At 33.7% G+C, this 16,282-nt stretch overlaps 2 protein-coding genes across 5 annotated transcripts in view; both read left to right on the top strand.

Annotated features, from left to right (window-relative positions):
- The first annotated feature begins 49 nt into the window (after positions 1-49).
- ppm1da (protein phosphatase, Mg2+/Mn2+ dependent, 1Da) lies at positions 50-6,267 on the top strand. Its single transcript, XM_056474410.1, has 6 exons — positions 50-625; positions 1,786-2,014; positions 2,519-2,643; positions 3,071-3,252; positions 3,340-3,570; positions 5,144-6,267. Exons 1-6 carry the CDS (start codon positions 154-156, stop codon positions 5,510-5,512), a joined length of 1,608 nt encoding a protein of 535 aa, XP_056330385.1. The 5' UTR covers positions 50-153; the 3' UTR covers positions 5,513-6,267.
- Positions 6,268-7,496: 1,229 nt separating this feature from the next.
- bcas3 (BCAS3 microtubule associated cell migration factor) overlaps positions 7,497-16,282 on the top strand; it is a 386,382-nt gene continuing 377,596 nt past the window's right edge. For all 4 annotated transcript variants that reach the window (XM_056473462.1, XM_056473465.1, XM_056473461.1 and 1 more), the window contains exons 1-5: positions 7,497-7,557; positions 8,307-8,395; positions 8,583-8,637; positions 9,229-9,304; positions 10,560-10,666. In XM_056473462.1, the coding sequence (XP_056329437.1) occupies positions 8,325-8,395; positions 8,583-8,637; positions 9,229-9,304; positions 10,560-10,666 (309 nt within the window). In that variant the 5' untranslated portion in view covers positions 7,497-7,557; positions 8,307-8,324. The remainder of the gene's footprint in view (positions 7,558-8,306; positions 8,396-8,582; positions 8,638-9,228; positions 9,305-10,559; positions 10,667-16,282) is intronic.

Here is a 16,282-nt window from a genome sequence, read left to right as displayed (position 1 = left end):
AAAATCTAAAGGCTTCCATTGACCCTATTGTCATGGTGTTTCTGCGCATGCTCACAACACCGAAGGTAAACAAAGAGGAAAGCGCGCACCCGGCCTGAATCCTGCCTAGTATTCAACGTTACTCTTCAACCGGCCTTTTTATTCGATTAAATCATGGATGGGATATTTTCATGCCGAGCAAGTATTTATTACGACCAGGGCGGTCGGAAATACATGGAGGACCTCGTAACGATGAAGCAGGAGGATGCGCCGAGTGAGGATGAACTGGACGCCGCCGAACGTGGCGAGGTCGAGGCACCAGCAAAAGACCAAAACCCCGACGCTTCAATTCAAGACTCCATCCCCGGATCTATCACGGTTACTTATGTTCAAGACGACGAGCCAATCTCTACTCTTCAGCATGCGTCGATGCCCTCGTCCGTACACGCCCGTCGGCCGCGCGCTGTGGCTCTGTTTGCGGTGTTCGATGGACACGGGGGTCCGGACGCCGCACGCTTTGCTCGCGACCATTTGTGGGATCACATCAAAAAACAAAGAGGCTTTTGGTCTGAGGACGACGAGGAGGTGTGCGCGGCTTTGCGAAAAGGGTTCATCACTTGTCACCATGCCATGTGGAAAAAATTACGTAAGTTTTTGAAGCGAAGTTTTATATTTTTTATTACATATGTTCTCGTTTAACGCTGCTGTGAAGTATCTGCCACTATATGGACGTGCATTGGACAGATTCGGGCAGCTGGTCTTTATGAATGAAAGTTGCAACATCAGATGCATCCCGCCAATGAGTTGCACAACCCCTGCATGCGAGACAGAACACAACTAATCAATCCATAGCTGAATTGGAAATGCTGCATATCAGAATAGTGTTGTGCTTGCTAAAATCAGCTCAACTCCTGTAACACCCGTGTTAGTTGGTTTAAATGTGCGCATGGCATTTTTTGGTAATTAGAAGTATTTCACTAAAAGAACAAACGAGAATAAAATTGGAAAAATATACACTCACATTCGATGAAGTTTCCAGTTTTATCATTAAAATACTTGTTTTATACATGTGGTGGGTCGCCCCCTTGTGGACGCCATGTTTACCAAATTTAAGACTCAATGCAAACAATGCTACTACTTCATGTGAAAATAGAACTGTTTTACTTACTATATGCCTGTTTTTACATTAAAATAATCAAAGGTATATAAATATATGACAAAACACAAAAGAAGAATACAACAGCAAATTATGTTTTAAAGAAGAAACATGGCAGTGAAGCCCAAGTTAGTCTGCATTTCAGAGCGATTGTGTGACATTCATTCTTTTGTCCAAATAATATATCACAGATTGTGTTTTAAAATAACAGTTAGCCCCATTATTTTAATTTATTTTGTCATTCACTGTCATGCCATTTCAAACCTGCATAATTGTTTCTTGCATGGAACACAAAGAGCTTATTTACATATGTATTAAATGTGCTTTGATCAGATCAAAATTAGTGAGAGATTCCTGTTTGCACCTTTCGACTACCCCTGGAAGTGGCTGAAAGTGGACAAGCTCATAACATTTTAGGCACACACTTTATACTTGTATTTAACATCGTGCACTTGCTATTGGATCAACAAACAACCAGGGCTGAACCGAAATCAAACTGAATATTTAGCATAGTTGCCCCTGGTCTCCATGTACTTTTAATGAATAAAAATAAAGAAGCCTTATGTTTTTTTATGACGATACATGTTTTTTATGTGCATTTCCCAGAAATGTAAACTCATCCCATATATACTTAATCTGCTTTCTTATAGCGGAATGGCCAAAAACGGTTACAGGTCTCCCAAGCACATCTGGCACGACTGCAAGTATTGTGGTATTAAGACGCGACCGTATGTACGTTGCCCATGTTGGTGACTCAGCTGTAGTGCTAGGGGTACAGGATCACCCCTCTGAGGAGTTCATCCGAGCAGTGGAAATTACTCAGGACCACAAACCTGACCTTCCAAAGGAAAGGGAAAGAATAGAGGGGCTCGGTGGCAGGTGAGTTCTTATATAAAACAGTATATCACAGACAGTTAGTCTTTTTAATCACTATATTTAATCTTCACATACATGTAAGCCACACAGGGTTTTATATTGTGTATTTTTTGGATTATCTTTTTCATGTAACCATCATTACCCTTTTGTTTTGTCAACACTCATCAGAAAAACACAAATTGTAACCCGCTTTGTGTCTAAAGTGGTCTGACTGGTTTTTGTTAATGCACATAGAGCTTTTAAAAGCAGGATAGCATAACAGTTTGTCATCATTTATATAATCTATTTATAATCTTTCTTTGTCTTTTAGCCTAAAAGAACACTGCAAGCATGTCTGCTTGATGTAGACTAGCTTTTTGTGACCTGTATGCTTTAGAAATATGTTTTGTAATGACTTTGGTATACTTCTATGGCTTCATTTTAGCTGGATTATAAATTATAATGTGTTTTTTTTTTTTTGTTAAACATTAACCGGCATCACTGATAATTGTCAAATATCTCTTCTAGCGTGATTAAAAAGTCTGGAGTTAATAGGGTAGTGTGGAAGAGGCCTAGACTTACCCACAATGGACCAGTGAGGAGGAGCACCGTCATTGATCAGATCCCTTTTTTGGCTGTGGCCCGAGCTCTTGGTAAGGTGAAAACTAAACAATTTTGTAACATTGTTGTTATGGTTGAAAAAAGTCTTAAGGATATTGAGTGAGTTTCAGAACGCCTGACAAGTCAGCAGAGATTGTCTGATGTTCTGTCAATTGCAACATACCACTGTGATAAACTCTTGTTTTGCAACAACAAACAAAATGTCTAATATTGAAACACGGTTGTTTAGAGGTTACACAAAGACTGTCTGATGGGCTAGATAAAAAAAAAAGCTGATTGTAAAATAAGGAGATGAATTAAAAGAAAATTGTAATATCTATATTGATTCCCCCTAATATTCAAAGGTTTTAAAGATCTTGGCAATCAAGACTTGGCTGACTAAAGTGCATAAACAAAACTGATTTTTATATATTTTTAGAATATATATCCAGTTATTTAATTCACTAAATGTGTCTTCAGGTGATCTGTGGAGTTATGACTTCTACAGTGGAGAGTTTGTAGTATCCCCAGAGCCTGATACTGCTGTAATCAAGCTGGATTTGAAGCAGCACCGCTACATTATCTTAGGCAGTGATGGGTTATGGAACATGGTATCACCGCAGGAGGCTGTGTCCATTTGTCAGGACAATGACGAGGCCAAGGTGAGTCGTTTAAACTGATATTTTAGGCCAATGTCATTAATGTTTACTTTTAGAAACATTCACTTTCATGAATGGTTATTCCAACAGGCGAAGAATCAAAAGGGAAATGTTTCAAATGCTGTTCTGCTCGTGAACCATGCCTTACTGCGATGGCGTCAGCGCATGCTCCGTGCTGATAATACCAGTGCCATTGTTATCTCTTTGGAGTCATTTGGGACATCCAGCGAGTGCTTGCCACCTTATGAGACTGTGTACAATCTTCAAGGAACAAAATGTGGCGCTGTTTCTAAACCTTGCATCAACTCTTTGCAGACTCAGGTTAGGAATGTTTCAGATTTTATATTTGAACTGTCTTTTTTTTTCTTTTGTAATAGATTATATTGTAGTTTTAAATTATTTGTGTGTTCACACTTGTGTGCTTGGTCCAGAAAATAAAATAAGTATTCTGATATGCATTTTTAAAGACTAAACCTAAAGATATGAAGACAAAAGTGTTGTATGACAAATATTTGGACATTACCGAACATTCAAAAACGGCTAAATATGCTTGTAAGTGATGGGTTGTTTTTGAATGAATCTTTTGTATGACTCGAGAACGATGAGTCCTCCCAGGGAGGGATTCGTTCATTTGAGCATGCACACATTTGTGCAGGTGGAGTTGAAGATTAGTTCCTTTTTCAAGTCTTCTATCGGGTTTGAGTCATTTGTTCTTCACGTGAAAGATAAAAGCCAATCATTTGCAGTCAGAGCCGGAAAAAGATTTGATCCGTTCATCTCTCGAGTCCTTGGTTCCAGTCATTCGTTTATCACATGAAAGGCAGAAGCCAATCATATGCATTTAGAGCTGGAAAAATATTTGATTCATTCATTTCTTGAGTCCTCAGTTCGAGTCGTCTCTCTTTACATGCTGTCACATGATGAACGAATGACTCAAAAACCAGACGACTCGAAAGGTGAACTAATCATAGCTCCTTTCAGCTCAGACTGTGTGCATTGGTTAGCTTATTATGGGACTGTCTGTGTAATGTGAACGAACCCCTCAAAATTGAAGACATGTCAGAAGAGGTGAGCGTACATAATCATAGACAAAAGACCAGGTAAACAATAAATAATTATTTTCTCTTTCTTATAGCATTCTAATTATGACTTGTGTGTAGTGTGATCAATGTTTGGTGTAGTTGTAGATGAGTTTGGAAGCATCTCGTAACATTTTAATAATATTTTGGCAAATTTAACGAAATGATTTGAAAAAAGATTTGTTTACCTCGCTGAAGTAGACTCAAAGGTCCGAGTCAGTAAAATGATCCGAACTTCCCATCACTACTTGCTGTATGTGCGAAAACATGCTATTTTTTATCTGCTGAGAACGCATAAAGAGCTTATTATAACTTATTTTTGACTTATAAACGTTTACTTATAACTTTTAAATTGTATAACCTATTATAAAATAAGTAAAGGAGTCACAACAGTACTGGAAATTAATTTACAAGGAGATGGCATCTTCAATCCCTGTACTAAACAGTTGTGGGTAATGCAGTTGATATGTCTGACCATTTGTTGCTTCTTGTGATTTTTCAAGATTTTTGTGAAATTAGTTTTTTTATTCATTTAAAATGTCGTTAATTTGTGTTGTATTCATATTTCTATCAATCAAATAGCACTAGAGGAAGAGGATTGAGAGTGAGACTTATCTTTTTAGAAGTCTCTGTATGCCTGTTCGGTGCATGCCAGAGCTTGAATGGCTTAACACTTTTTTCCAAATGCAGCGTCCATACAGAGCATTCTTACCCAGGGTTGTGTTAATCAAACCAACCCAGTCTGAACCCTCCAAAAACATCAACATGCCTAAGCTTTACTTTATTTTCAGTTATAGTTTTTCCTTCTTTTTTAGGTTCCTGATGCTCCAGTACAACCCATCCTGGAACAGAAAAATGGCAGCTCTGGTGCATGCATGATATTTGAACCTTCTGACAGCCTTACAAACTCTGAGGACCTGCCCTGTAATGACTTGCTGGAAAATGGGGCCAATTGTGACAGAACACCGACTGGCAAACGGGTGCTGGAGGATTTCTCCTCCTCTCCTGAGGCGAAGAAGTCCCGTAGTTGTTTGACCCAGTCCCCTCTTAAAGAGTCCTCTTGTACATCCTCGCAGATACCGAGTACAGAGCCCTCGGCTAGGAACGGTGGTGGCGGAAGTGGTCAGTCTGAAAACGCCCAAGTGCTGCTTCAGCATGGGAAGACTACTGTATGTGTTTGCTGACATTTGTGCTGCTGTTACAATGCAATCCATTCATTCATGCTGGACGGTCAGACTGATATTCATATAGTTTATATAAGCTATTGAGAAACCAAATCCTGAAGCAAGTAACAATGTCAAAAGAAAAAAAAATCACTCGCTTCCATTCACAACACTCCAATTTTAGTGTGTTTTATGTTATACTTTATATTTTACAGACCATTGAAAAAGAAAATGTGTTGTTTTGTCTGATTTTAAATGGGTTTTAAATTTTTATGCATTTGTATGTCCACTGCTCACTTCTATTACGCTTCGGGTCAGTCAGGTAGAAATGATGGGTCAACTAGGGATATTTGCACTTTACTTTGGATTTGTGCTGCCTGGAGGACTTGGGAGAAAATGACCAAAAAAAGAAACTATCTTCTGAGAAGATATCTCCCTGCAGCTATCATGTCACCTGTTTCAAAAATAGTTTTTAGGAATCAATGCTGTTGGTTGTTTTTTGTACATGGTTTTAATGGACAAGGAGAACGGTAAGTCATTTGTAGTGTTCACTGATATCTTAACCCTGTGTCATAAGGTTTAATGTTAATGTTGAATGTGAGCATGAACTTTATGAATAATGCATTTTAATCTGGTTATTTTAATGTTTCCACGGATTTCATTAACATTGTTTGTTTGTCTCTCTGATGGGAGTAAGTGTCATTCTAAACAGAAGGTGCTGCTATGCTTAACAGGTCAATAAAAAAGCGTTTTCCTTAATAAAAACATAGGATGTTTTGAAGATATAAAATGTCTGTTCCCATGTTTGGATCTGAGTTAATTTAATATCACTCATTTAAATCATTAAACGTAATTCCCTGATGGGGACAACCACTAAGTCAGGGTTGCCCAATCTATTTCATGTGAAGGGCCAAAAACCAAATCTCATTGACAGCCGTGGGCTGAAGATTAATATACCAAACTATTTCACATTAAAGTTGCCATAAGTAATTTCCTAATTAGTATTTTTTCATAATATTAAAAAAATAAATAGAAAAAATTATTTTGAATCGTATTAACTAATGCAGGATAACTTTTTAAATTATAACTTATTCCAATAAAAACATAAACAAGCATATTTATAACACTGGAGTTCAACGTTGAATATACTAGTCAAGCAGAATCTGCCTTTGCCTTGATTCACTCACCAAAGTCTATGCATTGTCGTCTATCCGTCGCATGTACATTTTACACTAAATCTGATTAATTTACACCATTTATATTGAAACATTGAGGTTCAGTTTCACAAACAAGGCTTAGCTTAAGCTAGGTCTAAACCTTAGTTAAATGAATGTTTTTAAGCAGCTTTCATAAAAATTACTTATAAAAACACATTACCTGTGTGCACCTTGGGCCAAAACAATGACCGGTGTATTTTAAGAAACTGTGTTTTAGATAGCGTATTGTAGCTTAACAATCAAACAAACAAATAAAAGAGTACATTAAATTTGAAATGACAATCTCTAAACCATTATTAGATGGGATGGCGGGCCAAATCAAAGGTTACCATAGGCCAACTTTGACCCGCGGGGCCTAGTTTGGGCATCTGCGCTAAGTCACATCCATTCATAGCTTTTTATGTCAAAAGCCTCGCTTTCCGAATGAAGACGAAGATGAACGAAGTATCTCGGCGGGTGATCGTCACGCGATATTTCGATGTAAATAAACACACCAACGTGACGTGATGCAACATGAGGGTTTATCAAGACTTGTGCACATTTTCAGATGTAGATATGCTGGTATGAACACGAACCAAACAAAGTTTTTTTTTAACATTCCATCTTGATGTGAACGTTAATTTTAACAACCTCGTTAGATTCGTTCACGAACAAAAAAAAACCCAAACACCTCCCGTCATCTATGATTGGTCAAAATGCCCAAGCGCCCGCCTTTGCCCTAACTCCATTGGCTACTCGGTTCCAATGCTTATTTTTGGTTGGCCAAAGCCTTTGTTGTTTCCGCTGCATGTCAGCTTCACTGTGGCGTTTTGTGAGGACCTCCGTTGCTCTGAAAACACAAAGCCTCTGGTCAGTACAAATGTCGCTTAATTTCATACCCAACGCTACATTTCAGTTATACATTATATAGAAATTTTTATCAGTAAGTCATGTAAGTTATTGTCATTGTTCGGTTTATTGTCTTTGAAGCGTTGTAATGACAGATAGCGGTATTGGCTAAGCTAACAGACAGAGTGGGAGATAGTTGATATGATGAAATGTTTGAACGGACAAAACTGCCAGCTGTGTTACTCTGACATTTTACATCTCCATGGACATCGTCTCACAATAAAATATTTAACATTTATGGCAAATTGTTACTAAACTATGAGGTACACTGTAACGTTACACACATATTATTGTAGTATATCGAAGTCTGGTTCCTAGTAAAACCTGCTGGAGTTCAGTTGAAGAGTTTGCTTTTGTTTATCTCGCACAGATCTTTGTCGTCTTAAGTTGCCTGTGTTGTAACTTTTTTTCCACGATTAATTCTTAATAGAAATGTGCCTACAGTGCAGATTAATCTAAGCCATGATTCACATTTTTATTTTCATTTTTTTTACATCCATCAGCAAAGTGTTGCCATTCTGAAGTGATGCAGTTATCATATTTAGTCTTATAATTTACCTTCTCAGTGTAGGGTTATACAGAGACCATATTTATCAATGATAAACAGTGCAGATGTAAGTTACCCAAAGTGAAGCTTAGTGTAATTATTTTGTGAAAGTCATGATGTGTGATATAATATCATAATAAATTCATGTACTCTGCTTCAACAGGATACTGAGTGGTTGACCATGGCGTCTGACTCGCCGCGCAGACCTAGCCGCTGTGCTGGTGGGGTTGTGGTTCGAGCACAGGCTGCAACGTAAGAGCACAATTTCTTTTTTTTTGAATGTGTAAATCCAGTGATCAGGATTGTAAATATTAAGATGTGTTGCCGTAAACCAAAATATGGTAAAAAGAAAATTCCTGCTCATACTTTTATGTGTAATGATATTTTCTTGTTCAGATATCTATTTTTAATCATGAGTACTGGTTTGACTCTTTTGCAGTGAGCAGTCGTACATGGAGAGTGTAGTTACTTTCCTGCAGGATGTAGTCCCTCAGGTAATTGTTTTCTTTTAAGTTTGTGTTTACAGAACTAGAAATTCACCTTTTTTGTTTGTTGTAATTTGGTGTCCTTGTTGATAAAATTAAATTCTGTCCTAAAAGCTTTGTAGATTTTTATAATTTCAAGTTTGTCTTCAAGATTTAGAGAGAAAAAAATGTTAGATGTGCAAGATACAAATGCAAGATGATAAAAATTAATTACAAAATAGTTCTGCAATTAAGATTTTCCCCCTTAGATTTGCAACTTTATTTCTTGCATTTGCAAGTTTATAGGCTTTTTAACAATACTGACATGGCTAGGTTTTTATTTCACAACATTTTGACATAAACTAGCAATTGCATATTTATAATTTGCTGTTGCAAGCCATAAGCCCTCTATTCTGCGAATAAATGTAGGAGATAAAACGTTGCTATCACCTTTTTAAATTTGTAGTCATTGACAGGATTTAGTTTTCATGGTTTTCAGTGCATTTACTTTCAAGTAGTAGGATTTTAGTATCAAGAACCTGTGAATCTAGTTCTTAGAAGTATAAGCAGTTAATAGTAACAACAAGCGTCATATCTTTGCCTTTTTCTTGGAAATTTCAGGCATACACTGGGGCACCTCCAAATGATGAAAAAGAGAAAATAGTTTGGGTCCGTTTTGAAAAAACAGACATTAACGGTAAGTCATTTTTGTTTTGGGGTCACAGCATGCACCGATGCAGATGCTCTTTTTGCATTAAAAAGTACTGTCTGGATTTTTTTTTCTGAAAGCACAAAGTAATTTAAATGGGCTGGACAGATATTTTTGGGGCTGACCTCAATGCATATTTAAATGCAATATTTATGGGAAGTGAAATTTAACGCAAGTCTGTGTTCTTTAATTTGCACATGTCAGTAGGTCTAATAAAACTTAGAAATTTTAAATATCTAATAAAATGTCAAATTTGTGTTCAATCTAAAATTAGTTTTCTAATGCTAATTTGTCCAGTTCATTAAAACTGGCAAGCTAGTATATTTTAATATTCAATTTTTATTCAGTTTTCAATTTAGTTTTATGCTCACAAAGGCTTTATTTACTTTTTACTATACAATGTAAAACCGTAATATATATATTAATGTAATTTCAAAATGAATGTAATAATTTTTCTCATATATTATCATAACAAATTTTCAACAGGCATTCAGACAACAGGATATCGCACGATCAATAAGAAATCAGTCTAATAAGCTGATTTGGAGATAAAGAAACCTTTCTTATTTATATCAGAGATTCAAAAGTTACTAGCTGTGATTTATTAATTTTTTTTTACCAGGGTTTGTTCTATAATATAATATTTTGTATCATTATTGTTTTTGTATCATTGTTGCAAAAACAAATAAATGAATAAATCCCCCCAAAATTACTGTCTAAATATGATTTGCAACTAATGCCATAGTTCATATTTATATTGCCATATTGTGTTAGTGAAGATTTTTATTGCTCCGATACTAGCTGAACATGACCCTCATTTCAGCAAACATGTCATGGAATGGAAAAGATGTCTGACTTCATTTACTTCTTAGTGATGAGTCAATTATAGTTTCATTTATTAATGAGTTTATTTAGCATATTGGCATCTCCAGTTTTAGTCCTTTGTATCCTGGGATTACAGCGACTGAGCATGTGACACAAGAGTTGTACAGGAACAATTTATGCCATAATCTTCACTTCTACATTTTTAAAAATGTCGATAAAATGAAATATGGTAGTAAAAAAGGCAAGTTATTAGATAAGCTTTGAATCATTATATTTCTAACATTGTTGGGATCTTCTGTACCTTGTTTGTTTATTTAAATTTTTAATGTTTATGTCAAACATTTGTGGTTTACTTTCTCTTTTCTATATGTGTCAATACTTAAGCTACGATAAAGTGTGTTTCTTGTCCTCTGGCCAGATGTGGCCCGCTTACCAGAGTTCCAAGAGATGCACAGCAGCGGCAATGACCCACCTCTCTGCTTGATGATTGGCTATACTGACGGAATGCAGATTTGGAGCATATCAGTAAGTCTCTCTCTGCACCACATGGTCTGCAGTCGAATGTAAATACTTGTCTATGGTAGGCCAAGAATAGTATGTGAAAAGACCAAATTCACAGCATTCATAAAACAGTAGGGACAGCTTATACTGGTGACTTGATACTTTTGTTGAGATTCAGAAATGCACGTGCAATGGACACTGTACTATGAGGCTGCCAGAGAGAGTCGTGAATGGCAGTAACAGTAACTCAAAAGGCACTGTAAATCACATGACAGCATGACATATTTAATACATCTGAATTAGATATTACACACATTCCTACTATATTGAACATGATTGTACCAGTCATTTCTGGACTTTAGTTAACATGTTTTTCTTCAGACATATACAGTTGAAGTCAGAATTATTAGCCCTCCTGTTAAATTTGAGTTCTTTCTATTGAACAGAATTTGGGGGGAAATATAAAAGAATTTTTTTTAAACACATTTCTAAATGTAATAGTTTTAACAACTAATTTCTAATAATTTTCTAATTTTTGCCATGATGACAGTACGTAATAATTTACTAGATATTTTTCAGGATTTACCAGGTTAATTAGGTTAACCATAAGTTAAGGTCATCAGTCAAGTTATTGTATAACGATTGGGTTTTTGATGCTTAAGAGGGCTAATAATATTGACCTAAAATGGTTAAAAGCCAAAATAAAACAAAAAAGAATTTCTCCAGAAGAAAAAAATACTAAAGAAAATAATGTGCAAATTGCCTTGCTCCATTAAATATCAAGAATTTAAACAAGTGATCAGTATTTTATGCTGCAAAGGTTTGTCAAGTAGGCTTACATATACATTTTATCAACAATTTTTGGTTTCTAAAGTGGGTTGGATAAAGGCAAGATGAACATTTTGACGCTACTACAACTAGGATCATTTAACAAAAAGTTTTGGACCGCCAATGGGGATTCAATTATACCTGTGCCCATAATTATTGTACAATGTTTAAAAAATATTTAAGGTCTTTCCAAAGTTCTGTTCTCTTATCGCCACAAGCTGCATTTATTTTATACATTTTAATTAGGGCTGCACAATATTGGAAAAATCTTACATTGTGATAATTTATTATTCTAGGATATATATTGCTATACGAATACAATCTCACTAAATGAGAATAATTATTTTAAAAGAATCTATAAGTTTTAGATTGACTGGTGTGATTCTGTATGGGAGAGCACAAAATATAATATACCATCTACAAGCATAGATAAACTCGATAATGAAACAGATACAAATTAAATAAAAAGCGTTTTATTGTTTTCTGAGGAGTCAAACTGTATTCAGGTATACAGTAATTGAATAATCAAGTGTAAAATAATACCACATAGTCTTCATTTTATAAACTACAAAATCATTAATCATTATTAATTTTTCCAGTTACAATAAGTAAAATTTAACAGGCATCAATGCTTTTAAACCCCTCACGCAGTCACAGACCTCAAAAACACTTCAGAATGATAAATTATAATACATACTCAACATTGTGTATGTTCGCGATGTGACCATTGTAAATGATCACATTGGGATATCGATGTGGAAACAATATATTGTGCAGCCCTAATTTTTATCTTTTTTTAAGCATATTAAGATGTTCACTCTGATGATTTACACACAGTAAATCAACTGCCAGTCATTTATTTACTGACCATATAAGTAGACCGTTATGGTCCATGACGAATTCTATACTGACATTTATTATTTCATGTTATCTTGTCTTTACACCACTGTTGGACCTTTGCTTTAAAATATGGAGCTTTTGTATCTTTTAATTCAGTTTTGCTTTTAAATACAAAATTCACTTGAATTTGACTCAACCAAGTCATTATTTACCCATCCTCCACTTGTTCCAGGGCTGTGTGAGCATCTTTCTTCACAAAATTACTTGTGTCGCTTGTCCAAACCACTAACTTAAAATGAGCTGAATCATCAAATTTCTTTATTTTATTCATTTGTTTATTTGGAAAATGTAATTGTTCTATGTTCAATCCACTTAAATTTGTAAAAACAATTAAGTTAACTCGATTGATTTGTGTTGGAACAATGTGAAGGAATTGTGGGTAACCCAGAATTTTTTACACTGAAGAATGTAGGAAAAATGTAATGTTTTCTAGAAAACATTAAAAGTATGTAGAAAAGTATGTTTTCTTTCGACTACGGACATCAGTGGTTGCTTTTTTCAATCATCAGTATGTATGTATGTATATATATATATATATGTATATATATATATATCCAGTTGAAGTCAGAATTATTAGCCCCCCTTTGAATTTTTTTTTTCTTTTTAAAATATTTCCCAAACGATGTTTAACAGAGCAAGGACATTTTCACAGTATGTCTGATAATATTTTTTATTCTGGAGAAAGTCTTATTTGTTTTATTTGGACTTGAATAAAAGCAGTTTAAACAATAAGAAAATATAGACTCTAAATAACTTTATACACTTTGAAAGAAAATAGAAAACTAAATAAATAATATAATATTAAATAATACAGCAATAACTTATTTGTCTAATTTATATACTTACAATGTCCATCAGTTCAAGAAAAGAGTCACCTTCTAGATTCTCCAAAAAGTCATAGAATACTTTTCAAATAAACCAAAATATATTCATTTTTTTGTTTTAAAATAGGTTATTTTTTTCTAGGGCAAGGCAAGGTCATTGCCTTTATGCACCGAGATACACCAGGAGTATCTTCTTTTTTTTCAAGAACATGCAATTTCATGCTTAGATTCCAGCAAACATTAAATTAACAGCAATCTTTTTAATGTTTGGTCACATTAAAGTCCAATGGACAAATATGCAATACACACAAGCTGGGATCAAGAGGAATTACTTTTCCAATGACTTCAGAATATCTTGTTTTGGGTAAAAAAAAATTATGAAAGTTTAGAATCTCTTCAGTATGAGTAAATGAAGGAGAAATTTTAATTTTGGGTGAACTTTGGGGTAAATGTGCAATGACATGACTCTCTTTCACCACGTGGTGTCGCCATAGACAAAGACAAGTCTGTAATCCTAGATTGATCCTACTTGAGTTCTTAGTATTAAACTTGGATGAAATGATGTGAAAATATGTTAAGCTCTTCATCATGTCAAACAATAAATGATATCACTTCCTGAATAAAACGGAGAACTTGTCAGCCTTGGTTTTTCAGGGTATACGAGTTGAAGATATCCTCCAAATAATATGTTTTGTCACCCTTACTCTGCAAGATTTAGCCTTTATTGTTTTATTTTTATGAGTGTCCTGACAGTTATCACCTCAGGAAAGAGTTGCACTTTTTATGACAAATTATGCTGAGCATCATCACGGACATGAGCTCGCTATTCTTTGGAAGAGCGAATATCACACTTTTTTGTGTTGAAGGTGTTGAAAGCGTCACATTGTCTGACTGTATGTTGCCTGTAAAGTGTTTGTGACTGTTGTTGAGATGACACCTCCTGTTTTGGCGCTTAAAGGAGGAGCAGGAGAGACACAAGCTGCAGTACATTTCTGTGCATTTGTTTCTTGTTGTTGAAGCAAGATCTTTTGATGGAGGTGTTGCTGGAGATAGCAGGAAGATTAGATTGGGCCAATTGAAGTGGTGGTAGACAGAAGGATGACATGTAGTACAGTGCTAAGAAGTGCTTGTATATGTGTTGTTTTTATTTATTGCTGTACTTTTAGTTTATAAATACTTTTATGCTTTCATAGTTGGATCTGGGTGTTTGTAAAATTTGACTCTGTAAGGAGTGATTACTGTTGCACAATGTGTCATATAATGTTATATTTGTTTATTATTTCTTTTGTTAATTAAAAAATTCCATATTTTTACAACAATGACATCAGTGAGTATTTAAATTAGGGCTGAACAGTATATAATTGGAGCCTCGATATCGCAATGTGTGTATCTGCAATAGTCACACCGCAGGATTAGAGATTAAAATATTAATAAAAACACATATATATATATATATATATATATATATATATATATATATATATATATATATATATATATATATATATATATATATATATATATATATATATATATATATATATATATATATATGTGTGTATGTATATATATATATATGTGTATATATATATATATATATATATATATATATATGTATATATATATATATATATATATATATATATATATATATATATATATATATATATATATATGTATATATATATATATATATATATATATATATATATATATATATATATGTATATATGTATATGTATATATATATATATATGTATATATGTATGTATATATATATATATATATATATATATATATATGTATATATATATATATATATATGTATATATATATATATATATATATATATATATATATATATATATATATATATATATATATATATATATATATATATATGTATATATATATATATATGTATATATGTTTTTATGCAATGATGACCATGCTCTTTTACATTTGATTGTTCGATTTCTGTACTTAAAAAACTGTTCGACTTCCTAGAAACCCACAAAGCACTGTTTATTTATTTATTTTTACTTCTAATTTATTATAATTTATGCAGATGCACTGCATAAAAAAGACATGAAAAAGATCACCCGAGTCGATCTAAATACATAGCATCTTTCCAAATAGAGCTATTCAACTCATTTTGTGAAGTTATTTTCATATCGCAATAAATTATAGCGACAAAACAAAAAATTGCAATGTCAGATTTTTCCAACACCACGTAGCCCTAATTTAAATGTTATTTAATATCATTATTATAAATAACTTTTAACACTTTAATGTAATATTTTAATGTAAACATGCACTGTAAAAATAACAGTTCTCGTATTTTGTGTTTTCCGTTTATTTATGGTTGTGAATTACATTATGGGACATTTATCTCTGCTCTGTTGACTTTTGATTTTGAAAAATTCAGCTGTACAGTTTAATAAAGTGACTTTTATTGACATTTTTAGTAGTTTGAAATAATATCATGTTTAAGAAATAATATATAGAAAAATTTATCTGTAAAATAACAGAAAATGTACTGGCAGTTTGTTACATGGTTTTTGTACTGTAATGTACAACACCAACCCAGACAATATATCAGTGTAAACTATTAAAAATGTAAATAAAAGTCACTTTTTCCAACTATTTTAGGTTTAAAGTTGTCAAAAGAAAGATCAAAGTCTCATAATGTGATTCAAATGCATAAATAAATGGAGAAAAATAAAACATGTTGTGTGTTCTGTTTCTTACTGTATGTTATGACATTACTCTAAATTCAAAATTAATGATATGGTTAAGATTTTCTATTTTCTATTTAATATGATTGATTTTTAGTTCATGACAGCTCTTGGAGAGATTTATTTTGGAAATTAATATGTATATGGAAATGTTTGTGTTTGGTCTTGGTGACGTAGATCTGCTATACTGCTGCTACTTTGATTATTGGTGCAGAGCAAGAAACAAGTCTTGCTACTGTCAGTGTTTTCACACACACACATGCTCTGAGAAAATAACATAATATAACACTGCTGCTGCAAACATAACATGCATGTGATCCTGTAGCAGATCTATACATATGTGGAGCTGG

Source organism: Danio aesculapii, chromosome 15, assembly GCF_903798145.1.
Source record: "Danio aesculapii chromosome 15, fDanAes4.1, whole genome shotgun sequence".
Taxonomy (NCBI): domain Eukaryota; kingdom Metazoa; phylum Chordata; class Actinopteri; order Cypriniformes; family Danionidae; genus Danio; species Danio aesculapii.
Note: the sequence above shows the minus strand (reverse complement) of the source record. Positions and strands in the feature narration are given on the sequence as shown.

Bases quoted from the DNA above. Each gene is read 5' to 3' on its own strand.
- ppm1da (XM_056474410.1), top strand. From the start codon at position 154: ATGGATGGGATATTTTCATGCCGAGCAAGTATTTATTACGACCAGGGC. The intron at 3,253-3,339 runs GTGAGTCGTTTA...TTATTCCAACAG, and splicing joins AGGACAATGACGAGGCCAAG to GCGAAGAATCAAAAGGGAAA. The intron at 3,571-5,143 runs GTTAGGAATGTT...CTTCTTTTTTAG, and splicing joins TCAACTCTTTGCAGACTCAG to GTTCCTGATGCTCCAGTACA.